The following is a 26,827-nucleotide window of genomic DNA, read 5'->3' as shown; positions in this document are numbered from 1 at the left end:
TCATCGGAAAAACAAAAAACAATTCTATTTTGCTTAATTCTGTTGCAATTAACCAGAGCTGTAGTACATCATTGAAATACTATTTTATATCAAGCTTTTTGGCTACCTCATATAGCTAGCTCCCACATGTTGCTCTATGGGGTGATGATGGCTTAATGGCATTGCCACTGAACTAGTAAGCAGGTGCTCAGCCAACGCTCTGGGGATTTATGTTCAAATCCCACCATAGCTGCTGGTGGGATTTAAATTCAATGAATAAATACTGAGCTAGTCTCAGTAATAGTGGCCTCAAAACTATCAACAACTTTGTAAAAATCCATCTAGTTCATGAATGCCTTTTTAGGAAGGAAATCTGCCACTCTTATAGTCTGGCCTACGTCTGACTCCACAGCAATGTGACTGACCCTTAACTGCCCTCTGAAATGCCCTAACAAGCCGCTCAGTTCAGGGACAAATAGGTAAGGGCAGCAGATGCTGGCCTTGTCAGCAATGCCCACCTCCCATGAAAGAACGAAGAAAGATAAAGTCTCTAAAGTCGCATCTAATTTTTCCGCAGTTCTGTTTCTTTAATCTGTTTCTTTCTTCTTAACAGGTGAATTGCAATGATGATAGGGGGATACTACGAGGAAACTGGAACGGTGATTATGCAAATGGAGTAATTCCAACATCGTGGAATGGAAGCATCACTATCCTCCGTCGTTGGAACAAATCGAACTGTCAACCTGTTCGTTATGGCCAATGTTGGGTCTTTGCGGCAGTGGCCTGTACAGGTATGAAGCAGACTGGGAAATGGGAATTTCTAAAGATATGCATGGCACTAACATGAACATCTAAATGGAACGCTATGGCTAAAGTTGGAAAAAGAATTGAGGTTCCGAGCTACTGAGAACTGAAGATGTATTCACAGATCTCTATAACCTACTCCAGTATCCCACATTTCAACATCTGAAACTCCAATACCTTTGTTAAAAAGTTCAAACCTCAATTACATGAATTCCTTATGAGTTCATACCAAAACATTGAATGTAGTCGAGAGGCGGCTAGATATAGCCTTTCAGGTAAATGGGATCAGAGATTATGGGGAGAAAGCAGGATTAGGCTATTGAGTGGAACGATCAGCCATGATTGTAATGAATGGGAGAGCAGACTCGAAGGGCCAAGTAGCCTCCTCCTGCTCCTATCTTCTATGTTTCTATGAATTATTCTATTAGCATCTACCAGCTTGTAAGCAATGAGGTCTCACTGGAGGAGCATAATCAGAACTAGTTCACTTGCAGCAACTGGGTGTAAGTAAATGCCTGAATATTGAATGAGCCTTATTTTGACCAGCGCAGATGTAAATCTATTTCAGTTTTTTGTGGCAACTAATGCTCATGAGATGAAGAACAGTAGTGGCGTTGTTCCTTGCTTTTTAAAATATAATTGAATTGATTTCAGTGAGAAGTTATGTCAGTATAAAAATATTAGTTAGCAAATAGTGCTCTTGAAAAAAAACTCGATAAAAATATGGATGGGAGCTATGAAGTAAAATGAGACGGGGAGGTAGAACTGATAACTTCTCCTGGTTTCAACAATTTAGTCTTATGAGTTAAATGGTCCCAATTGGCTGGTATTGATGTGATTTCTAATTTAATGTCCCACTGGTGTGGTCTGAACAATGCATTTAAATTATAGCCCAAAGCTCACTTTCTTTCAGACATTATTGGTATTTCGGAGTAATGGAAAAGGAATCTGCAGTTTAACAGAGTATAGATATTTCATTAATTGAATGGTTTGACTGCTTATGTATTTATGTTTTCATGAAGCACTTGCAGTTTAGATGGGAATCACTATTTGTCATGCAATCACATAATAAAGATTTGGTCATTTACTTTGCCAATTAACAGGGGCAGTGGGCCTTTCAGTGTGCAGTATATTGTATAAATAATATACTGCTAATGTCATTTCAAGTCAGCTCTAGATAATTGAAAGCCATTTCTTGGAGTAAAGATAGCAAATTATTTTAATTAAGCAACCTAAATAACAGCAAAGTGGAAATTTGGTGCATTATGTAAATTTGAATTGTCAGATAACTGGAGCTAAGCATAGACTGGATTTAGTTTTCATCCCTTTTCTGTGCGTAATTTTGGTGATTTATACATTACTGTCCTCAGGCAAAGAGGTTTTCTCGTCCTTTAGGCAACTGAACATTCTTTCCTACATTTTGTGGAGAGAAAGTTCTCAGGTTAAGTATCATTAGCACAGGTTGGATATGATGCTCAGTTGAACCATAGAACCAAAGAACCCCTACAGTGCAGAAAGAGGCCATCTGGTCCATTGAGTCTACACCAACTCCCCAAAAGAACATCCTACCGACATCCTCCCTCTGCCCTATCCCCATAACCTTTTACAATGGCTAATCTACCCAACCTACACATCTTGGGACACAAAAGGGAAATTTAGCATTACCAAACGACCTAACGAGTACCTGGAGAAACTCACACAGACATGGGGCAAAGGCCGCATTGATCATAACAAAAGAGGACATGAGCTCTTTTGAGAAGGTGCTGTACAGCACAAGCAGCAAGGTCCTTTATATGTAGAGTATTCTAATCGGAACATTGGGGCCCAGCTGTAATACAGACCTGAGTATTATGTGGAGAATCTCTCCTGACTTTTTTCCTGAGTCAGGAAGAGGAGCCAGTAAAGGCAAGTGCACACCTTTGAAGTTTTCTTGAGAAGTATGTCAAAAAGGAAAATGGCAAGTAACTGTGGATACTTTTTGTAGAATACGTAAAGACTTGTAACTCTGTCGCACAATGCAAGGCTATGGAAAACCCTGAGTGGATTTGGAGCCTGGCTCATTCAGGAACTTTACAAATAGATTTAAGTTGTACTGCATGTATTTGGGGGCAAAGCAGAGTTTTGGAAAAGCAGTTAGCTAAGGATGTCTTCTTCCATCACTATCTGTGAGAGAAAGGGTCATGAGAGATCCATTTGCGGAGGAGTAATTATATCTCCCCTATTCCACCACTCCAGGTCTGACTATAACAAGCTTCTTGTTTTGTGAATTTAGAGACAGTATGCTTTGGTAATATTGCCAGAGTCCCACCAAGTGCATTTTTAGATTAGAAGAAATTAGTCAGCCAGTTTGTCTGAATTTAAACAAAGAGCAAGGCGAGTTAATTGAAACTATTTCCTGAATTTAAAAATAGCTAGATAAATGGCAACCACATATATCACATACATTCTCTGGGCACACATACCAGTGCAGATGGTGGAATAAGACGGTAGGCTTAAACGTATTTTCTAGTTCACTGATCTCAAGATGGCGATTCCAATGCAGCCATTTTGTTCCATGGTGTAATCGTATGGAACAGACTTCCACATTTTACTCCCAAAAAGTTTTGGTTTGCAGTCCATTGCTCTTCTCAGGATAGTTACTTTGCAAATCTGGGTTCAATACTTTCGAGAGGGAAAGAGAGAACACAGACACAGATTCTTTTCAGTCTTTCAATAGAGCACTTGGGTTTTTGATCTCTGAACCTCCTGGTTTAGTGAAGAATAAAAGCACTGCTGGCTGTATATCCTAATGGAATTTGATGATGCCATTGTTTTTAGAATGGGCAATTGAATTTTGATGTCTTATCTCAGAAACTTTTGAAAATATTCAGGATAGTATAAAAACCAACAGCAGATGGTTTTTCACATTCCCCTGGGAGTTTGAGTACCTGTTCCTTTTCATTTTCCTGGGTGGAAGGCAAGTTTGTACGTTGAAGTTGGTTGGCAGCCCCCATTGTCTTAATAGGTTGTGTTTCTTTTAAATCCAAGGGGAAAAAATTAGAAATTGTATCCCTACTTTACACAAAAAAGCATGTCCTTGTAACATCTCCCAGAAAATCTTAGAGGCAATATTGATGATCACAACATGTGGAACATCAGATATGTTAACAAAATTACCCTAATGACTGAAGACAAACAAGAACTATCCATGATGGATGAAGGGTTGAGAAGGTCAAGTCTGAAGTTTGGGTTGAGCATCAACAATAACAAGGCAAACTCAATGACCAGTCATGGTGACAAATGTATGACGAGTCAGCTCTCAATCACTGTGAATGTATTTCAATGTTGCGATTGAAAATTACCACAAACAGGGATAGCAAGACTGAAATGAGGACAAGGTGAGCAATTTCCTATTCTACAACTCATAAGCTGAATGAAGTATGGAGGGCATCTATCTGATAATTGGTACTTCTGAATCCTGCCACTGGCAGGAGAGCACCCGGCGTGAATTTAATGCACTCTCCTGAGACAAGTTTGGTGCCAACATCCCAACGTTGTTCCAATTAACTCCAGGCTGCTACACTATGGATCACCTTCCTATCCTGCTGCATAGTGAGGCCCTTAACTGGACAATTAATATCTTGCTATCCCATTGGTATTTACCCATTAGCGGGCACGGCACTCCCCATGTGGGAACATCAGGCTGTACATGAAACATCAACTTGTAAAATCCCCGGTATCTGGGTGTGGGAGTTGGAGCCTCCAAAAGGCTGACCAGAAGAAGATTACGGTTCTTGACATAGAATTCTGGTAAAGAGTCGTTCGGGTCAGCTGGACAAAGCAACAGAGTGTATCTACCTGCAGACAAATTTGAGTTCCAGCATTTCTAGTTGAAGTGAAGAAGCAGAAATTGAGAGAGTAAAACCACTGAAAAAGGTGAGATGAGAGTCTAGTGTTGGTGATAATGTAAAGTGAAACATCAGCAGGAACAGGCCAGGTAGAGAAGGACTGGATGGATCAGAAACTGGACAGAGGGAGGAATGACTCATGCAGAGAATTGCAGTCAACAGAGAGAGATGTCAACACCTAATTGTGGACGATGTCTAATTCTGAATAAGTGAAAGTTTCTTGTAGGCCAGGAGGAGCGTGAGTACACCATGTGATCTCACTAAGAAACATTGGGCCTTTCTGTATTTGAGATTTCCAGCACCTACAGTATTCTGTAAACTTTGGGATGCATTGTGCTTCCCTCCTCAGCTATTCAAATCATGCACTTTAATGCAGGGATCACTCTTTCAGGGACCCTGTCAAAGGAGTCCTGTTGACTGAAATTCTGCTTTGGCCCAACAAGCCAATTTTCCCTTCCTGCTTTGAACAGGGGTCTGATGGTAAGTCAGCAGATGGAGCTTGGGAACCAAATATTCCATTGGCCTCATGCTGCAAAGGTTGTGTTGATTTTCATCTCCCTGAATCCCACCTGTCACATTGCATCAAACCACACCATTAAAATCACCTTGTCTGCCTGATATTTGGTACCTCTGATCCAAGAGACTAGCAGAAGAGCACCCCTGGGTGAATTTGATGCACTTTCCTCAGACAAGTTTGATGCCAACTTCCCATCATTGTCCCAGTTAATTCCAGACCACAACACTCATGGAGAACCTTCCGACCTGCTGCCTTTTGATGACTATTAATGTCCACTTAAGGACCTTACCTCGCTGCCATTGGAATTCACCTATTGGCAGGAGGGGTACTCCCCACGTGGGAAACTCAAAAAACAAACCCTGTCAGGCTTGCAGACTTCTGGGGGAATGGGGTGGGGGCTGGGTGGGTGGGAATTTGGTGGGGATGAGGGGAGTGGGAGGCAGGGATGGAGGGACAGTGGTGAACCCAACACAGTGCCTGTTTGAGGCACTCAGCATTGGAAAAGAGAAGTCCACTGAGATTTACAGCCTTGTCTTTGCTACCGAACCCCTTCACCCCACAAATAATAGTACCACCCCAGCACCACCCTCCCAGCACCATCACTCACATGTGGCCTGGGCACCTTAGGAATCCTGTGCCGGTGCTTACCTGCAATGATAGCTGTTAACTTCTGATTGGCCTGCAGCTCCTGGAGGAGTGAGATTTCTGGCTTTGATCCCAGACAGGCCTGAGGCTGCCCAGTTAAGTGCCTAATTGGTACTCAGTTTGGTGGGCCTTCCCAAATGGAGACAACACGGGACTCTCGCCATCTCTCCAGCCATTGGGCAAAATCCCTACGACTTTGATTAAATACTGCCCGTAACTGAACAAGGCAGGTGAAATCAAATGCAATTCAGGGTTGGAATTGAAACAAATATTCCTCTCAGTTAAGGACAGCGTTGGCAAAATCTCTGAAGCTAAATCTATCACCAGAGATTAGGTAAAGGAAGTTCCAATAGGACTGCTTCGAGTGCTTTTTACGCATAGCAGCAATGCAAACAAAGGCAGGAAGATTTCATTGTGTCAGTATTTCCACTGATCTTATGAACTCTTCTTTTTGAACCAGAAGTAGGGTTAAATAAAACATTTGTGTCATTGTTCGCAGGATCCAGAGGAAAGATTCCCAGTGCCAAGATATTCAGTAGTCAAGAAGAATTGTAAAATTGGCTTCACTATATGCGAGAATAGGAAGTGCAACAAAATATATCCTCCTGTGTGAAGATATGATAAAGCCAAGATGCAGCACATGAAGAATTCAACTTTAGATCACTGTGTTGTCAGAGGAAATAATGCTCTGTCGTGTTGCAAAGCTAGATTTCATGATAATCAGTGTCACTTTTTTGTCAGTTTTATTCCTTGTTCCTCTGTGGCTGGCCTTTACCTTGCATTCATGAATAGCAGTCACTTTGGCATTTGGAGTTTCACGGCCAAGCCTAATGCAGTTTTCATCGTACTACACCAAGGCTTTGGCTGATGTCACTGGGTAACAATCAGGTGCAGGACTGAGTTAGGGAAACTGTTGAATTTTGATTGAAGAACCAGAATTGACTTGCACCATTAAGAAAAAGAGCTTATTCGAAGGTTATCTTTAGCACCTTGGCACAACACAGGAAGAAAGAACTGGGAGTGAGGAGAATCGCGTACTCAGATCAAAGCCAACTTTTTTATTTCTGCTTTGCAAGGCACCTAAGTGTCACAGGGAATGATGGCCCAATGTTTTATAAAGCCGGAGGGATCCACACATTTGCCAAAGTGGTCCCTGAGCTCACCACCATCTCCTTAAGAACAGTTAGAGATGCGCAATAAATGCTCGCTGCAGGATGCTTATAATCCCACAAACAAATACAAAAACAAGACTGGGATTTTTCAGTCGCCTTCGCCCCAAAACCAGAAAATCTCGCTCGAGGTCAACAGACGTCTGCTACAATTCCCGTGGCTGGCAGATGGGAAAATTTCCCACAAGATTTCTCTCAGATATGAGAAATATTATTCGACATATCTGGCCCCAGAGCGGGTTACTGTGAGGATTTAAAATGATCCTTTGTTTATTTAAAAATTTTAAAATGTTTTTACTAAAGTCATTATTCGAGTCCATCTTCATTGTTTGTACTTCAAAGAATGTGATGCAGCCATCCTGGAGTCCCCAAGGAGAGTTGAGCTTCCTAGTAATAACAGCCATCTGTGGGAAGTTGTTGGTAATTTATTTTAAGGCTTGTGAGTTGTTGCATTTATGAAATATTCTTTAATTCTTCCTCGCAACCCATTCCAATTAAGTCAAAGAATCATGTCGAACATACCCGGAGAGAATGACTGAATATTTAAGTGGTAGCCACCCCAGCCTTTGTTCATGCGAGCTTTACTTGTGGTTCACAAAATTGGCATGAAAATTGGCAGTTGCAGAAAAGAGCAAAATTGTTTCTTCATTAGTCATTGGATGGACTGCAAATGCACATTTGTTGCCTCAATTCTGCGTATTTTCAGGAGTTACTCTACATCAGTTTTAAGTTTTGGAGCACACCCATTTCACTGCTGTCTTGAGAGAAAGAGGCTTTTGGATGTATATGCAAAGTAGCCGGATATGCTTTGTAGGAATGCAAGTACAGCACTGATGTTAACACAGCACCTGATAAATGATAGATCTTAGGAAAAGTAAGTCACATTAACCTGTTGCTGGTGACTACAAGTTATTTATTCACCAGATGACAATGTCTGATTTGGCCTCCAGAAAGAGAATCCTAATTAAACTGTCACACAAGTAAAAGGATTGCTAGGCTTTTGTACTTAGCGATCATTTAGAAATATGTCATTCTGGCACCAGACATTTCCTAGTAGATATGATCTCTTCCACACTATTCATTTCTCATTCTAGCTTTGTTTCTGTGCATTCCCCTCCCACCAATGAGAATTAAGACATGGGATATTCCCAAGTTTGGAAAAGATAGGGGTCTGATCTCCCCATAGCAGGCGCAAGTGAATTTTCAGAACTTCCTTACATCATTTGGACTTTCTGGGCGTTATTTGCAATAATTCTCAGGCTGTTCACACTATGCCGCCACTGTCAGCGAGAATGGAGAATTTGGCACTCAGCCAAATCTCCATTCACTGCAGAGGGACTGCTGAATCCCAGCTGCGGGTGAGGTCAGAGAATCCGGCCCCTATGTGTTGCATTTGAGTGTCTCCTTATTTAAAAAAAATGATAGTCACTGTAATATCAGGTTTGGTCCAGCATTGTTTGTTGGTTACTCCAATCTGCATTTTTCGATGCTCACATTAAACCATGCAGTTAGCAACCATGATACTGTTTCATTTCCCAGAGGAGGAACCAGCAAGACAACAGCCCTCAAAAATTGGTTTAAGTTTTTAAAACAAAATATCTCCTTCTGAATGATAAAATATTGAGCAATGAGAGAAAATCACATCAAATTTAACTGCTGGATTCTTCAACCATGTGAGTATTAATCCACATAAAGACTGATTATTTTTACATCAGTTTATAACTGAACTTTAGGATGAGCAGGAGATGTCTTGGATTTTGAGCCATGGCGAGACAATCAGCACAGGATCACATTCTGCCAGCTGTATAAGCTCAGTGGAAAGCCTTTTGATCCTACACACAACAAAATCAACAATTTTACCTCAGCTCTTCAAGGCAGACATGACTCGAGGCTTTTATTGTATGTAGCTGATGCACTCGCACAACACCCTTCTCTTTGCCATAATGATCCAGGAATTAAACCCTTTAAAATAATTTCCACTCTTTCCTGTTTTCACGCTCTTTTTCTCATAGGTCTGTTTTAACCCTTATTTATAGTGATGTATTCACTGAAAGGTATCGCTATACTGGCGAACCAGATTTCCTGCCAATCATCCATGTTTGGAGAGCGCTTGTGGATCTTCCAGCCTTAACACTTACATTTTAACTTCTATTTTTAATATTTCTCTGAATCTTCAGCAACCCTTTCTGAACATTCTTATTCCCACGTTTGATGTTTTAAAGCAACAAGTATTTTCACCATGGGAGACTCTTCCTGATATAATGAACAGGGGCAAACTTTGAAGAGCTCAGCAGTTAAAATTACTGTGATTTCCTCTTCTCTCTCAATATTTTATCATTCAGAATGGGATGTTCTTGTTTTAATTTCAATCAGTTTTTTGAGGGTCCTTGCCTCACTATTTTCTCTTCTGGGAAATTAAACAGTGTTTAAAATCTGTCACTTTCGTATCATTAACTGCGTGGTTCGATGTAAGTATTTCAAAGCACAAATTGGAATCATCAACAAATGATGTTTGCCCAAATCTGGTACTAAAATGGCTATATTTCCATTACAAATTATGGCCAATGGCATCCACTTGTGATGTAATGTGGGCGCATCTTAACAGGTGGCCCACTCCTGAGCTATTTTGAACCAAGTGTGCAGTTATCTTCCTCTCAGTCACTTAGCAACAAGTGATGAAGTGGATAATTAGTGTTGAGTGCAGCCTGACTTGATTATTCCAATCCCAAACTCCATCTGTATGGGACCCATAGTAACATTTCTCGCTTTGTTCTAGTCTTGAGGTGTCTGGGAATTCCCACTCGACTCATTACAAATTTCAACTCTGCGCATGACACGGAGCAAAATCTGAGAATTGACAGCTTCATCGATGAGGACGGGAAGAAGGTGAAAAAGTCAAACGATTCCATCTGGTGAGTTCCAATATTGTATTGTATCAGTTCATTCGGAAAGTGTGATAGAAATTGAAAAACCTGGCACAATCTTTACAGAGAAACAGTCAATGGACCAGAATTTATAAAGATGAGGTTGGGGGGCGTTATTTAACAGCTTCTGCACTCCATGACCTGATAGTTACCTTAATTACTGTCTCAAACAATAAAAAAAACCTCTTCATGCAACACCTTTCAAAGAATGTGACACAATGCTACCATCAAAACGTTCCTGTACTTTAGAATATATATTTATATTTTCATGGTGTTTTTGTTTCATGTCTTCATTTTTGTGCAACGGGACCTAAACGCGCCAGTAAAGCTGGTGAAACAGAGATCAGGGTGCCCTTTTATAAAGGGTGCCCCAATTTGTCCAAGAATAGCCTCGCCAGCCCCACTGCACCACAGAGGACTCAGGGGCTCCCCAGCCCCAATCAATGCTGGCATCTTCCCCCTCCCCACCCTCTTTCCCATCAACACTGGTACCTCCCACTCTCCATGGCAGTCATCACCAGCATTTCTTCTCCCCTTCATTGAACGCCCTCTCCCTCCCCACAACACATATATGTTCCCCCCATGAAGCTCCTAGTAGTGTCCACCCCATCATTACCCTCTGACACAGGTGGTCCTGCCAGGTTGACACAGTGCCAACTTGAGTGCCAGCATGAGCCGGGAGCAGTTCCAGGGCACTGCCTAGCCATGTCCCTCTTCTGACATAGGAAAATTCAGTGAAGGGGGAGAATCTGGCGAGGTGGGTCTTTAAATACATTCAAATGTATTTAAATAAATTTAAATCAGGTTTGTACTCCAGTGAGGGGCAGCAAAAATCAGAAATAGCTATCTTGCTGTCAAGATTTACAACTTCCAGTTTCACTGTATCATGAGCTCCCACCGCCAATACTACGGATGGAATAGTCTAATTTTTCAATTCAATAGGCAGCATTGGTATAGTTAGTGTTACAGGGCAGTCATCTTCTGGTTTCACTATCCCAACAGTGCATTTCTGCCCCAAAGTATTGGGCAAGTATCTGAGACATAGGATCGGATTTTCACAGAGTCAGCAGGAAACCAAAAACCATTTCTGATTCCAGGATTCCTGCCTCCATCCCTGGTATCCCCAGTTTTCATTGCTGGTTTCACCTAAGGATGTGGATTCTAGTGGTCAATTGACTGGAGCTGACCACCCTGATCACCTCCTTCCAGTCCCTTCTGAGGGTTGTCCTTGAAGGTCTTCAGGCCTCACGTGACTCCATGGCATCACCCCCCCTTTCCACCGCTAATGAATAAAATTGCTCCACTCTGTAGTTGGCCCTCAGTTTATTATATATCATCCAGGCTGGTCTCTTTCTTCTGCTTTTTCCATCCATTTTAGTGGGAAATTCAGTAATCTGCAATCAGTGCCTTATTCCTTGGAACAGTTCTTATCAGGAATGGGAGCACAATGGATATTGAACCTTGGTTTTGTGCCTGCAAATTCCTCCTCCCTGTTTTTATTTCTCCTTGAATGTGTTTCCACAAAAAAAAAGTTCTATACCATTTATAAAAATGAATTTAAAATACTTGCCGTGGTGTTATTAGCCTTCCAATTGTAAGCAATGTCTAAATTGTATTTGTGAAGCTAGTTGGGGTACCTTTACCTGGCAGTGGCTAGCACTGGAAAAGCAGAAACTGAAAAGTGTTGAAGAAACCAAGCAGAAAGTGTTCCGATAGCCTGAACTAAAATTGATCTTTATGCTCTATTTCATTACTGGTTTAAAAATCAGTGGCTCAGATCTTTCAGTCAGCATTAATGCTTTTTGTATTGTATTGATGCTGCCCGTGAAGTGGGTGAGCGGGTGAGTAGGTGAATGGATGAGTGAGTGGATGAATGGATGAGTCAGTGGGTGGGTAAGTAAGTGAATGGATGAGTGGGTGGGTGAATGGATGAGTGAGTGAATGGGTGGGAAGTAGGTGAATGGATGAGTGGGTGGGCAAGTAGGTGAATGGATTATTGGTGAGTGAAATAATTGAGTGAGTGGATAGTTGAGTCAGATTGGGGTAGTTGGATAGTCGATGGGGATGGTGGTTGGTTCAGTTGGATGGTTGTTGTGTTGGATCGGGGCAGTCAAGTAGGAAGGAGGTAGTCAAGTCGTCAGGGGGATGTTGATCTGGGGAAGGGTTGATGTGTGGAGCAACGTTTGGTTGTGGTGCCCAGTTCGGTTATACTGGCTAATCACAGAGTTAGACCAGATGTTAACCAGTGTAACATTTCCAGTGTAAGTATCCAAATATGTTCCAAATATCTGGTCCAATACTCTTAACACTGAGCTCAGTGTCAGAGAATTTGTGGAGAGGCACAGACAGTGGCTATCAACTAATCTGAAATTTAAACTTCCCGGGCACTTTCACACTTGTGTGTCAGTACTTCAGGAAAATAACAAGCTCTTGTTTAAAACAGTCAAATACAGTAAGTTTTACATATATAACTGTTCATCTTGCTAGTTTTGTATTTAGTCCAGGATGAGGAAAATCATGTGTCTCATGTATCAGTGGGAAGTTGCTTTGCTGTCAATGGATTCAGACATTCCAACTGACATATGTGTTTTATTATTTAGCAGCTGAATTCCTCTGCTCAATATGTGCTGCACGTATGATATGAAATCACACTTATTTCACCCTGTTGCCACCACAAAAACAGACATTGACATGAATTTTTGGTTAATAAGCTCAAACGGCAAGATGGGGTTGACCGAGTGTTATACATCTTACCTGATTTTCATTTCCAGCGATATCAATGAAATAAAACATTGGGAGTTACGTGAAACAAGTAGTTGTTCCCGAAATCACATCATCCTCATCATATCTTTCTTCACTATTCCCAATACAACTGGCCACTGAACAGTTCATTTCCATCAAACAGTTCTACTCAGTAAAGTTCTAAACATGTAGGGTAAAGGTTTCCCCTGTACTGTGCTTTGAGACTGTAGGTCTCCAATCACATTACACACTGTGGAGAGGGGAAAGCTTCCTCTCAGAGCTGATTCTAATTAAAAATGGTGCTTGTAAAAATTGCTTTGTTTTTGGAAATGATTATATTTCTGGTGCAGTAGTTTCCTGAGATTAGGACTCATGAAATAGAAACACTAACTTAACTTTGAGTGTTGGAGCTCTCTTGGGAGTCCGCCAGCTGACCCAGAAAATGAGGCCTAGAACCTGGTTAGCTGGCTCCCTTGGCGCATGGAATTGTTGCAGGTATTTGTAAACATTAGAGCCCCATTTGAATATTATAGAGTGAGTGCTGCAGATAGAGCAGAGACTGCCTCAGTAGGTCTTCTCCCTAACCTAGGCTTTATAGAGTACTGTGATGTGGTTTTATTTCAAATGCTGCATGTGGAGACTACTTTTGAGTTGCAAGCCATGGAGATGGTTTAAATCCTGTAGGATTTATTGCAAGTGCAGGGTGTTACCAGCACCACCTGTGCCCCCCACGCCCATCCCTGTGCCTGTCCCCAGGAGCAGCCTAGGCAAGGTGAGGAGGGGCCTTCCAATAGGAAAACTCTGTTTGAACTAGTATTCTTATTTCCTTGTTTTTATTTGTCTTCCATTTTAATGTGAACAAGACCAGATTGGACTAGCATTCTGATTTTCTCATTTTTACTGTTTTCCTTCTGGGCTCAGGGCTGGGGATGGCGGGCAGCGGGTGTGCAGGCTGACTACAGGGAGGTGTTGACAGGTAGAATAATGAAGATCTGCATTGGGACAGCTCCCAGACATTGTCCTGACTCCAGGAATAGAAGAGACAGGAAAGCCTGTTGTATGATGCAGGTTCCCACCAGACTCCCCACACCCTTGTGCCCAGAAGGGGGAAAAAAAACACTAAAAATGGGGAAATAGGAATACTGATCAGAAATGTTCTTAAAATGGAACACTAGCAAAAACTGTGAAATAAGAACACTGGTCTGAACCATTTTTTCCTATTGGGTGGAGAAGACCTAAATCTGATTTGATTTGATTTATTAGTGTCATGTTAGTATACAGTGAAAAGTATTGTTTCTTGCACGCTGTACAGACAAAACATACTGTACGTAGAGAAGGAAAGGAGGGAGTGCAGAAGGTAGTGTTACAGTCATAGCAAGGGTGTAGAGAAAGATCAACTTAATGTGAGGCAGATCCATTCAAAAGTCTGATAGCAGCAGGGAAGAAGCTGTTCTTGAGTCAGTTGGTACATGACCTCAGATCAACAACAACAACTTAAAATAATAAATTAGTTTATTTTCAAAAATGTGTATGTGCTATGTTGAAGACAGCAAGTCAGGATTAAGTACCGGAGCTTTGGAATGTATGAATATTCTGATGTTTATTTGGGGATCTTCATGAAACTTTCCTTCAGAAAAATTGTTAAAAATTCTTTCATGGAATATGGGCATGGCTGGATAGGCCAGGATTAGTAGTCCATCCCGAAATTCCCTTGAGAAGGTGAAAATAAATGGATGGGGGAAAGTCTGTGATGGGTTGCATAGCATGTTGCCTTTAGGTGGACCAAATGGCTTTTAAAAAAATTGATGCAGTTTTAAGGACGTGGTGGGAGGGACATAATTTTGTCTAAGTAGAGAAGCTCCTTAAAAGCAAAGCAGTTCTTAAGTTCATTGTTGAAGCTTTTCACAAACTCATACTCTGAAGAGGAAGCATCTTTTCACAAGCCCATACTCGATGAGGAAGAACCTTTTCACAAACTCATACTCTGAAGAGGAAGAATGCATGCCTGTAAAATTAGTTTTAAAACTAACTATAAAAATCCAATTCAAAAGGCTACAGTAAGAGTTATTAACTGTAATTATTCTCTGTAACATTGAAGGAATTTCCACTGCTGGGTAGAGTCCTGGATGACCCGCCCTGATCTGAAGCCTGGCTATGATGGTTGGCAAGTCCTAGATCCCACACCACAGGAGAAGAGTGACGGTAAGGGTAGATATCATGGTATGTACAGTATTTTGTGTAGTAAGTGCCTTTTACGGTAAAACGCTTAGTTTGAAACTTTCCTTTGGCAAACAAAAATGTTGGTGCCCTGAGGGTGAAGTTCATAGTTCGTCAAAGGGAATATTCACAAGGCTGCGTAATGAATTGCAGATTGTCATCCAATGAACCGGGAATAATTCATCCTTCAACTAAATAGCATGTTTAGTCTATTTGTATCTGCTACAAATTCCTCACCTGCCAAAAGTACTGACAAAAAATGTCCCTAACTAATCCTATGTGCCTCACTCTTTATCTCGGGTACAAAGCATTCCTTTGGAAAAAGGCCAATTTTTTAAAATTGAGCATTCTGACCTGAAGCTAAAGATTTGCAAGCAAATGCCCTCTGATTGACTTTCAAGCTTTTAGTCGTCTTTCATTATCTGGACTTGCTAATTTAGATTTGTTCTTTTGGGAACACTTGAGCATGTCCTTATAAGGTACAGATGATGTTAGCAGCACAACAACTACGTTGAAAATCTCAGTTTAAAAAGACAGAGGGGATGAATTTTATACTTCTGACCAAGTACTCCATCGCTAGTATCTTTAACAGCAGAGGCAACATAAAATAAAATAAAATGGGAGGCTGGGCCATGTAAAATAAAACGGATGGCCGGCCCACTGCTTTATCACCCGTTTCTGAGCTGTCCCTCATTTTACAGTAAGCACGTCATAGGTCAGGCAGCCGACACGTCCTTAGGCCTAATGAGGCCCTTAAGTTCCCAATTAAAGCTCAGTTAAGGGTCTCTTTCCACCTCCTGGCACTATAGTACAGTGGTACATGCCCATTGGTCATTGTAGGATTGACCCTCTTAATCTCATCACTGCTTTATTGACCTTGTTAATCACATCTTGGTTTGAAGTCCGATGTTTCCCTTGTGTTTGGCTTTTTTGTTTAATGCGGTGTCCCTTTAAGTGGATGCCCCTTTTGTTTAAGTTGGTTTAATTGGTTAACACAAAGTAGGAGGACAGTGGATCCCAATAATTTTTTATTCATTCATGAGACATGGGCATCACTGGGTGGCCAGCATTTATTGCCTATCCCTAGTTGCCTAAGGGCAGCTGAGAGTCAACCACATTGCTGTGGCTCTAGAGTCACATGTAGGCCAGACCAGGTAAGGACAGCAGATTTCCTCCCTAAAGGATATTAGTGAACCAGATGGGTTTTTCCAACGATCGACAATGGTTTCATGATCATCGGTAGTTTCTTAATTCTAGATTTTTTTTTATTGAATTCAAATTTCACCATCTGTCATGGCGGGATTTGAACCTGGGCCCCCAGAACATTAGCTGAGTTTCTGAATTAATAGTCTATCCATAATGCAACTAAGCCATTGCCTAGGAGAAAGGTGGCCAGCTGACTATTTTTCCTATTCAGGGTAAAGGGCAGGAAGGAGGAGGATAACTTCTTTGGTCCCCTGTGCAATTAAAGGGCACCACCACAAAATGGTACCCATCCTTTGTGCTTCATCTCAGGCCTTCAGTGCCCTTTACCCTAGCCCCTTGTCTTGAATCCCTCTCCGACCAAAAGCGCCAGACTTAACTAAGCCTGTTAGGCTTATTGTTTTCTTGTTGGGACTCCCTTGTAGCGACATTACTGCATTCTGATGCTGTTGGGACAACTCAGCCGCCAGCAGTCAGAATGGCTGAGAGTCCTCGAGGGCGGGATTTCCTTTCCCTGAGGGGGTGCAAGTCCTGAAGGTTGCCTCTGGCATATTGCTAACCTGGGGATGCCATTTTTAAAATTGTTGTGCTGCTGACTAACCTCTCTATTGGGCAGATGTACGATCGTGTGCCCTCTCCAGCCCATTTAGTTCACCCAAAGAGGTTTCCAGGAGATAACTATGAGATTTAGATGGTGTCATTCAGATTTGAAAGCCTAATTCTTACAGTCTATGGCACCCCAACCCAAGATGAGATTCTGTCATGTGATCATTTCTGAACAGCCAATACTTGGCAACATGATTAATGAATGGTGAATTGAAATTGATTATATATTTAAGCTACAGAATGCTATAAAAGCTTTGACAATTGCAGGTTTTGCACATGTTAAAATATTATTCAAAAGAACAGAATTTGTAATCTACATGGTGGTGATGTTTAGCTTTGTTGTTTGCAGGAGTCTATTGCTGTGGACCGGCTCCAGTCAAAGCAATTAAACATGGAGATGTCGATCAGAAATTTGATTGCCCATTTGTCTTTGCTGAAGTCAACGCAGATCACGTGTCGTGGCTAATCCGCAAAGATGGAACAAAAAAGGAGATCACGGTTAACCACCGAGTAGTTGGTCAGAAAATCAGTACAAAGGCTATTGGCACTGATGAGCGTGAAGATATCACATACAATTACAAACATGTGGAGGGTAAGCAGTGATCAGACTGGCATCATAATTGGCATCAACATCAAAGTTTATGGGAAATACTTAAACAAGACTAGCAAGCTATATTTAATCATTGTTAAGTAGATAATTGAGTGACTGGACGATCCTTGGATACAGATATGTTACAACAGACTCAAGCGCAGTTTATCAGGAGGGTAAGAGGTGGTGAATAAAAAGTATTTGTCGTACAGTTGAAACCATACTAGAAAGCAGATCACTAGCATATCAAAACAGTTAAAGTGTAATTGGGTGTTAATACTGGTGGGTGGCATGGTGGCACAGTCATTGTATGGCAGAATCTCAACTTGGGTTCAGATGCCATAAACTGTAAGAGTTAGGTTTTTAAAACAGAATGCCACCATCTAAATCTCACTGCACCAGGGCCCTTGTTTCGATTCCCAGCTTGAGTCACTGTCTGCGTGGAGTCTGCACATTTTCCTGAGTCTGCGTGGGTTTCCTCCAGGTGCTCCAGTTTCTGAAAGACGTGTTGGCCATGCTAAATTCTCCCTCGCTGTACCCGAACAGGCACCAGAGTGTGGTGACTGGGGGATTTTCATTGTGCTGCTAATGTAAGCCTACTTGTGACACTAATAAATAAACTTTAAAACCTTGGAAAACTGGGATTGAGGAAGGCTGTTTGCCAATTGCTAACTTCAGGATCATCCTTTAATATGCATACCCTTTAGAGTTGATTATACACAAGAGTGTCTTTATCAGAAGTGCTTTCCAAGATCAAACAGCTTCAAAAAAAACTGAAATTTTTAACTTTATTTGTTTTTGTCAAGGAGAAAGAGAAATGACCCTAGGCTAAGGCCGCCATTTAGGAGAAAGTGCTGTTTGATCTGCTGAATGTTTCCATTTCAGTGGAGGGATTAGAGGAGCTGAAGTCATTCTACTTTATAGTAAAGGAAGTCAAGGAGAGATTTAATAGAGTTGATCAAAAATCAATGGTTTTAATAGAGTAAATAAGGAAAAACTATCTTTGTTGCAGGAGGTTTGAATGAACATCAGGTTAACAATTGTTTCTAAATTTGTGCATAACCACAACATAATACCCTTGAAAATTAAAATCATAGCATCCTTAACGTGCAGAAGGAAGTCATTCAGCCCATCGAGTCTGCACACACTCTTATCTAGGCTTACCCCGTAACACCACATATTTACCCTATTAAACTCCCTAACCTATATATCTTGGGACTGTGGGGGGAAACTGGAGCAACGGAAGAAACTCATGCAGGCATGGAGAGAATGTGTAAACTCCGCACAGTGATTTGAGCTGGAATTGAACCCGAAGGCTGTGAGGCAGCCGTGCTAACCATGGTGTCACTGTTGTGCCCAAACATTTAAAAATAGGAATGTTTTATACTTATGTGGGAGGACCAAATCTTTAAATAGGGAAGAACATTTTGAATTTCTATTAGGTTTCTGTTTTGGACAGAAACTGATCAATTCTGTAGGTATGAGTTAAAAGTTGGGAAATTTTGCTAAAAAAAAAGTTTTCTGTCCTAATGTATCCACAATTAATCAATTTTACAAAGGTTCCAAGGAAGAAAGGGAGTCTTTCACAAGAGCAGACATGAAGAACAAACTGCTTCAAGAGCCAGAGAAGAAATTAGCAATAAAATTGAAAACGGAGAAAATCAACATGAATGGAACCAACTTTGATGTCTCTGCTGTTCTCATGAATCACAACTCAGTGGAGAAGAACTACAGGTTGATCCTTTCTGCCCAAACAATTATGTACAATGGGAAATCAATTCAGGAATGTGGCTGGAAAGATCTTTCCAGTGTCACAGTTGGACCGCGTGGAGGTAACGCCAGTTATGCATCTCAGTATATTTTGACTTTGAGAAAGGGACAAATAATGATTAAAATACATTATTGTGAAGCCAAATCATTACAAGGCCCAGGGAAAGGAAATGGTGCCAACTTCATCTCTAACTCTAAACTGTCATTGAATATGGATGATTAGGCGCCACTCTGATGAAACACCACCAGGAGAGTGGAGAGAGGCTGCAGGTGATTGAAGAGGTTTTTGGGAAGGTAAACAGTGGCTCCCAGGGGAAGTTGGTGAGAGTGGTTGCAGAGGTGAGAGGGGTTTCAGGGAGGTTGTGAGGAAGGGAGATCGGTTTTAAACCTGTCAACAAAGGAAACACTCAGCAAACTGGGAGCCGGAAAACTTGGAAGTCACTGAGTTAATTAATTCCTTGCAAGTCAGTGTGGAGTCTGCAGCTTCAGGCTACATAAGTTCACAAACTATAATATATGGAATAAAAATAGAGGATGATATTGTAATGAATACTGTGGTAATAGGATAATTTAATACAGCACAGTTTTATTTCGTGAGAGAAAGACTTGCATTTATGTGTTGTCATATCTGCAAGCTTTTCGCGCTATGAAATTCATGCTGTGAATTACTCAGTGTACTGATTTTGTTAGACAATGGGCTGAATTTTATGCACTGGACTACAGAACTGACAGTAAATCAGAGAACAAAGATATCACATGTATTTTTGCATGTATTTAGTAATGTACCACTATTTTTCTTCTACAGAGAAAACTGAGACTCTGCAGATACTTTACTCAAACTATGGACAATCCCTATCAGAACACAATCAGATTCTCATTGTGGCCCTTGCAATGGACTATGAGGCGGATGAATTCGCGGTTTATAGGAAAGTGATTACTCTCCAGAATCCAACTTTACACATTAAGGTGATGATAACTGAGAAATATGGTGGTTATAACATCCCACTGAAACAGTGTTCCATGCATGCGATACCTTATGAAGTAAATAGTGTTTGTAAATTTCTAGATCTTATGCCATCAGTTGGCATACTTTTGTGGCTCAACTCTGGCACTGGTGAAATCTGGGCACAAAACCAGCAGAATGCTTAAGGGAAATCATGAACAGGCCATTTTGTCTGTTTTACAGATCAGCCATGATCTTATTGAATGGCGGGGCAGGCTCGAAGGGCCAGATGGCCTACTCCTGCTCCTATTTCTTATGTTCTTATGTTCTGTTGAAATAGGGCTGTAGTTGTTAACATTATAACTTTGCCTTCCACACAAGGCTGGGGTAGTTGGATACGGTGCTGAGCCCCACACTTCCTTTCTATTAACTTCTAGTACCAAAGAACCTGGCCCCAAATCCATTAGGCCACGGTGATGTCAATACAGAGAAAATCCTCTGATTAAGCAGCGAAATGTTGTTCCTTGTTATCAGAAGACATTTGTGATGTGTTATATATGGTTACACACTCCAAAATAAAGAGAGGAAAGATGTGACTTCTGAGAATCTAATCTACATTCACACACCTTGGTCCACATTTAATGATGGACCTCAGCCTAAAACAGGATTGAGGACATTGCATCTGAGAGCTTTGTTCAAATATATTATTGAGTTTACCTGAGCTAACCTTCAGCAAAGAAATGTGTTCAAGCATACAAATGAGGAAGCCTGCAGTGTCTCTCACAACACATTTTCAACAGTTGCTCATGCATTTGCACCAATTACCATCTATACTTTCTCTAACCTTACCTTTTCTTTCTCATTTACTTTCATATCCAGTCATATAAAAATCTGCATTTTGTCAATTTCTACCGCACAACTCTAACACAAGTAGGATAGTGTTCAATTTTACACTGCCGTTTTACCTTCCTTTTCCAATTATGAACATGCACATTTCCTACCAATGACTTCCACACTCACTAGTCAGTGACCCCAAAGCTGCCTTTATAACTTTATTCCTGCTCTTCAAAATGCTATTGATCTATCCCTGCTCCAATCATAGTAAGCATAATTACGTGCTACTTACCTTCCATCAATTATTGGCCCCAATACCCAATAGTTATCTACGTAATACTCACATACTCTTAATTATTTGATCCACTACACTGATTCCAAACATGCAGAGAAGTTTAAATATTTGTGAAAGACAAAATTAGTTTTACTGAAAATTTTGCCAAATGCATCATTGAAAATGTGCTTTCTTGCAGTCCCCCAGCTTAAATCCTGCCAGAGGGGCTTGGGGCTTAAGATTTGCTCCATTGCTAGTATCCTGGGAAAACTGAGCTCCCACTCCCCATTCTGCTGCAACCTTTTGTGTTCCCTCTCTCATATTGTCACAACCAAATGGCCCACCTTACCCTCCCCTGGTATAGCCTAACAATTCCACTTTTCATTCCTATCATGCCTAACCTTCCTTCCACACTGACATCCCACATCTGTGCTGAATGGCAAATATTACCCAGATCGCCCTCAATCAGGTGTCATAGTGGATCTTATAAGGGACTGCTTTAAAATAGAAACATGACATATTGTTCAACAGAATAGGAATTAAGATTAAAGGAGCTAAAATTTAAACATTTTGAGCACATAAACCATTGCCAGGGCAGCACCTGGTGTGCAGTTTGTTCTTGTATGCAAAAAGAAATAGGTGTTAGCTGGAATTTTTCAGTGCTCTCACCTCCCCTGTGGTGGGTTTTCCTGTGACAGAAGCATTGGCCAATGGTAGGATCTTCCAGCCCCGCCAAAGTCAATGGCCATTTGCATGGCTTGCCCATTCCACCAAAAGGGAACCCACGGCAGGGGTTGGCTTTGGCAGGACCAGAAAGGTCCTACTGGCTGAAAGAGCGGGAAAATCCTACGTATTATTTTATTAATTGAAGCAGTTTCTAATAGTTTCATTTCAACATTGTTTATCTTCATGGACAGAGCAAAATATGTCCCCTATTTGCTTCATCAAAAGTAAAAAGAAATTATGCTTTTTCAGATCCTAGGAGAGCCGTTGCAGTACCGAGATCTAATAGCAGAAATTAGCTTTACCAATCCGTTGCCAGAGAGTTTGTGCGATGGTATATTGCTGGTGGAGGGAGCTGGCCTCACTGATGAACAGATGATTCCATGTCCGTAAGTTGAGCTGGTAGTTTTGACCATCTGGGTAAAACTGATTTGCAAGATTTTCTGCTTCTGTCCAAATTCAGTGACTTGACACATAATCAAGGCCAACACTTCAGGGCAAAGGGAATAAATAGTCCACTGTTGAAGGTGCTGTCTTGTGGGTTAGAAATTAGACTGGTTCCCACACTGTCCTCTCATGGGTACAACACAAATTTAAAGAGGAGCAAGGAATTTTTCCCCAGAGTTTCCTCAGCCAACTTAATCTAAAGCAGATTGTTTGATCAATGTAACGTTGTAGTTTGTGAGAACATGCTTTGCACTAATATGGTGCATTTTCCGGTTTGCAGTGCTGACTGCATTTCATTTTACTCCATTGGCTGTGAAGTATTTTGGGAGACTTTAAAGTTATGAAACGAGTTCCTTTTTCTCCTTTGTCTACCAGCCAATTCTTCAACGTTTAGTCAATTAAAAAAAACACAATTAACTCCACAAAGTGGCTCAGTGAATAAAACACTGTCCAGTATCGAACTCAGTCATGCACTGCCCAGTATGGAACTCACGCTCCATGCTATTCTCTTGGCTGATCTGTCATATAATGCTACAAATCACAGTTAATGTTCTTGGAGAATGAATACTTAAGATATGACATCCTTACATTCCTGATTATAGCAGAGGTGTTAACCCATTCAAATTAATTTAGTTAGCATATACGATCATTTCTGAGCTAAATTTTCCATTATTAATGACACATCTCAGAATTGTGAGCAACAGAAATAATTTTCCAATTACTGTAATGTCTTCCCTGCTCACATTTTTTAAGATTATTTCTTCATATGGGTATCATCTCCTCAGATTGAGCTATCCAGTCAAATTTAATTTCCCTTCCTTTCAATGATTCTTTCTTTAATTGTTCCTTCTCTAACATTTATCCAAATCCCTTTTAAGTAATGTGATAGCCTCTGCTGCCTAGGACAATCGTGATAAAGCATTGCAAACTCTTAATGAGCCTTTTCATGCAAAAAATTATTTTAACTTCCTCTTTTTTTTTGCTACTGATTGACCAATCACTGAAAACAAACTTTCACAACCTGAAAAGGGCAATGGAAGCAGATTCAGTGGTAACTTTCAGAGGAGAATTGGATCAATATATGAAAAAAGAATTGCTGTGCTATGGAGAAAGAGCAGGGAAGTTGAATTATAGGAGAGGCTAGATAGACAGGGACTTTTTCCCTGGAGCATAGAAGGCTTAGGGGTGATCTTATCCATCTTAGAACCATAGAACCCTACAGTTCAGAAAGAGGCCCTTCGGCCCATTGAATCTGCACCGAACACAATCCCACCCAGGCCTTACCCCATATCCCTACGTATTATACCCACTAATCCCTCTAACCTACGCTTCCCTGGACACTAAGGGGCAATTTCTTAGCACGGCCAATCAACTTAACCCACACAGCTTTGGACTTATGAAGGGCATAGATTGGTTAGATAATTAATATCCTTTCCCAAAGGTAGGAGGGTCTAAAACTAAAGGGCGTAGGTGTCAGGTGAAAGGGGAGAGAAACAAAAGGGTCCAGAAAGACAATTTTTTCACACAGAGTGTTGAGTGTCTGGAACAAGCTGCCAGAGGTAGTAGTAGTAGAAGTGGTTACAATTTTGTCTTTTAAAAAGCATTTAGACAGTTAAATGGCCCAAACGTGGGCAATTGCAACTAGCTGACTGGTTTAAAAAAAAGGGCTGAAAAGCCTGTTTCCGTGTTGTAAACCTTTATGACTCTGTGTGCTCTATTTTTCCATTTTGATACTATATGCTGGGCGGACATGAAACTGGTCCAACTTTTGGACCAGTTCTCAGGCACCCCTGTACACACTATGCCTGCAAAAATATCAGCAAGTCCGAATCAAGCTCCATAAGCCTGTAGGCGGGGCTTAAAGAGCCCGAAATCCTGCAGCTCCGTCTCTAACTGTGGATGCGCAGAAAACAAAATGATAGAACGCTACTCCCCTGCCACATTCTCCTGGGCCGGATAATGCCTCTTCCTGGCCTCCACAGATATTGCCCCATCCCCACAACATTATTGACTCCCTTATCCCCTCCGTCCCTGCCACACAGACTAATCGTGGGCCCCTTCTCTCCCCTACTCAAGCAGAGTGGCAGCAGGCCCCCTTCACCTTCCCTTGATCTCAAGCAGTGTGATCCACCCTCCCTGCACCCCTCTCCCCGATCTCGGGCAGAATAATCCACTTTCCTCCTTCCCTGATCTCAGTCAGAACGGCAGCAGGCCCACCTCGTGCCTCCCCCCCCCTGTCACACAGAGAGCAGAGAGCCAGCAGATGCTAGACACTTACCCTCCTCACTGACCCTCACTAACTGGAGCACCTAAATCGGACTTATATGGAGCATGTCTGTTTCACACCGATTACGCAGTAGTAAGGGGGGAAGTGCTGGTAAAGTTGGGCGTCAGCTCATTATGTCAATTTAAATGTATGCAAATGCATTTAAATGGCCATCATGCCCGTTTCAGACGCGGCCCTGATCACGACCATTTTCACACCTTGGTAAAGGGCAAACCAGCATGGAGGCGGGCACAGAATGTGCCACTCACATGCCCAACTTTACCAAGTTTTTGTGCCCGAAAACAGATGCAACGTGATGATAAAATCAGTCCCTATGATTCTAAGTGGGTCTAATTTGTTTGTCCTTTTAAAGAGCCAGCACTGGTCTAAACTGCCTTACATTAATCCATATTTTCCCTCTTAAGATTGCAAATCAGAGTGGGGACTTTACTTCTTTGGCACTCTGTGACAGCAGTAATGGGTTTAGAATAAAGTAGGTGGAGCTTTCAGGGTACAAATGTCACTCTGTAGAAACAGTTCTGCCAGTGCTTAAACACCAGGTAAGAAAAGGAAAATCCAGATTCCCAAACTCCTGGCACTTGGTTTCCCTGCGCTGTTCTTTTCTCCCCACAAAGAAAATAGAAGAATGTTGTCACATATTGAGACAAAATCCATACAAAGATAAGGGTAACAGTGTGGTAGTGCTAAATTTTCTATTGGCTTTTATTTAAAAATACGCTCCCAGGATGCCTCAGAACTGTCAAGGTCACAGTTAATTCTCACCCCTAGTTGGCCTGAGGATGTAGTTGGATGACTGCAGCTCTTGTGTTGCTAGTATATCCCCTGGGATATTAAGCAGAATATTAATGTAATAAGTCTCCTGAGGCAGAAGTCCCTTCACCAAAATCCCTTTATTTATAATTCCAACAGCAGTACACAGAATGCTATCAGTCAGCAAATCTACCTTTGGGGAGGGTTGGAGGAACTCACACAGCCAGTTAAATACAAGGAAAATGCTTCCTGATTGGGCCATCGATTGACTCCTTAATCAGAGAGTTCATACTCCAGTAGGCCAACCTCAATGGCCTGATTGAAGTCATTACAATTCAGCACACCAAAATGTTTGACTGGTGGATTGTCTATTTGTCTGGGTTCAGCTGAAGTTGAACGATTACCAACTCAATAATGGATGCCGCATACTTAAGTCACTAAATAAAAATACCTGCTGACTTCCCACTTTGTTTGTTTCAGGATACATACAATTGCACCAGGGCAGGAAGTGAAAGTGAGGATTATATGTAACCCTCAGAAATCAGGCCTGAGGAAATTGACCTTGGATTTTGACTGCAACAAACTGAAGGACCTGAAGGGTTTCAAAAATGTTATTGTCAGACCAATGGACAAATAACGGATCTGTCAGTCATCCTCAATAAATGTTGTACTGGAGACAGTGCCTTTAAAAAGAGAAGGGGAAATTGCACAGATTTATCAACAGAGATTTAAGTTTTGCATTCCTCTCCCTGTTCCTTAAAATATTTCAACAACAGATTAAGCATTTAACTGATAAAATATTTAACTGCTTCTAAGGGCATAAATGTTCCTTACAATGGCTGCATTTGTCCTTGCTCCGTTTTGACTTATTTCAATTGCATTTACTCAACACACACATGATCTGAAATTATGTTATCTCTTAATGGTTCACCACAACTCAATAGATACAAGATTCCTCCTTGATGGTATGACACAGGTAACAGATGGTATTTGACTCATACATTTATATGTGTATTGTAGCTTATAGCAGGTTAGAAAGTAACCAGAGATTGGATCAAACCATTTCACCTATCACATCAAATGCATTAACCAACCTCCCATCCATTGACTTTGCCTACACTTCCTGCTGCCTCAGCAAAGCAGCCAGCATAATTAAGGACTCCGTGCACTCTGGACATTCTCTCTTCCACTTTCTCCCATTCGGAAAGATACAAAAGTCTGAGATCATGTACGAATTGACTGAAGAACAGCTTCTTCCCTGCTGCTGTCAGACTTTTGAATGGACTTACCTTGTATTAAGTTGATCATTCTTTACACCTGAGCTATGACTGTAATACTACGTTCATATCTTTTGTTTCCTTCTCTATGAATGGTATGCTTTGTATAGAGCACAAGAAACAATACTTTTCACTATTTTAATACATGAGACAATAACAAATCAAAATCAAAAACTGACCAACAGTGGCATCGCTGAGTCAAGGTTCTGGACTTAGCCCAGTGGTAGTACTCTTACCTCT

The 26,827-nt window shown here is 41.3% G+C and overlaps 1 protein-coding gene across 1 annotated transcript in view; it reads left to right on the top strand.

Moving 5' to 3' along the window:
* LOC145353680 (protein-glutamine gamma-glutamyltransferase 2-like) overlaps positions 1-26,626 on the top strand; it is a 55,620-nt gene extending 28,994 nt beyond the window's left edge. The window contains exons 6-13 of the mRNA XM_080204452.1: positions 593-770; positions 9,778-9,913; positions 14,766-14,869; positions 17,043-17,285; positions 18,842-19,114; positions 19,858-20,018; positions 22,079-22,215; positions 25,791-26,626. Of these exons, the coding sequence (XP_080060578.1) occupies positions 593-770; positions 9,778-9,913; positions 14,766-14,869; positions 17,043-17,285; positions 18,842-19,114; positions 19,858-20,018; positions 22,079-22,215; positions 25,791-25,947 (1,389 nt within the window). The 3' untranslated portion in view covers positions 25,948-26,626. The remainder of the gene's footprint in view (positions 1-592; positions 771-9,777; positions 9,914-14,765; positions 14,870-17,042; positions 17,286-18,841; positions 19,115-19,857; positions 20,019-22,078; positions 22,216-25,790) is intronic.
* The last annotated feature ends 201 nt before the right edge of the window (positions 26,627-26,827 follow it).

Source organism: Carcharhinus amblyrhynchos, chromosome 16, assembly GCF_965287045.1.
Source record: "Carcharhinus amblyrhynchos chromosome 16, sCarAmb.v2.hapA, whole genome shotgun sequence".
NCBI classification, from domain to species: Eukaryota; Metazoa; Chordata; class Chondrichthyes; order Carcharhiniformes; family Carcharhinidae; genus Carcharhinus; species Carcharhinus amblyrhynchos.
Note: the sequence above shows the minus strand (reverse complement) of the source record. Positions and strands in the feature narration are given on the sequence as shown.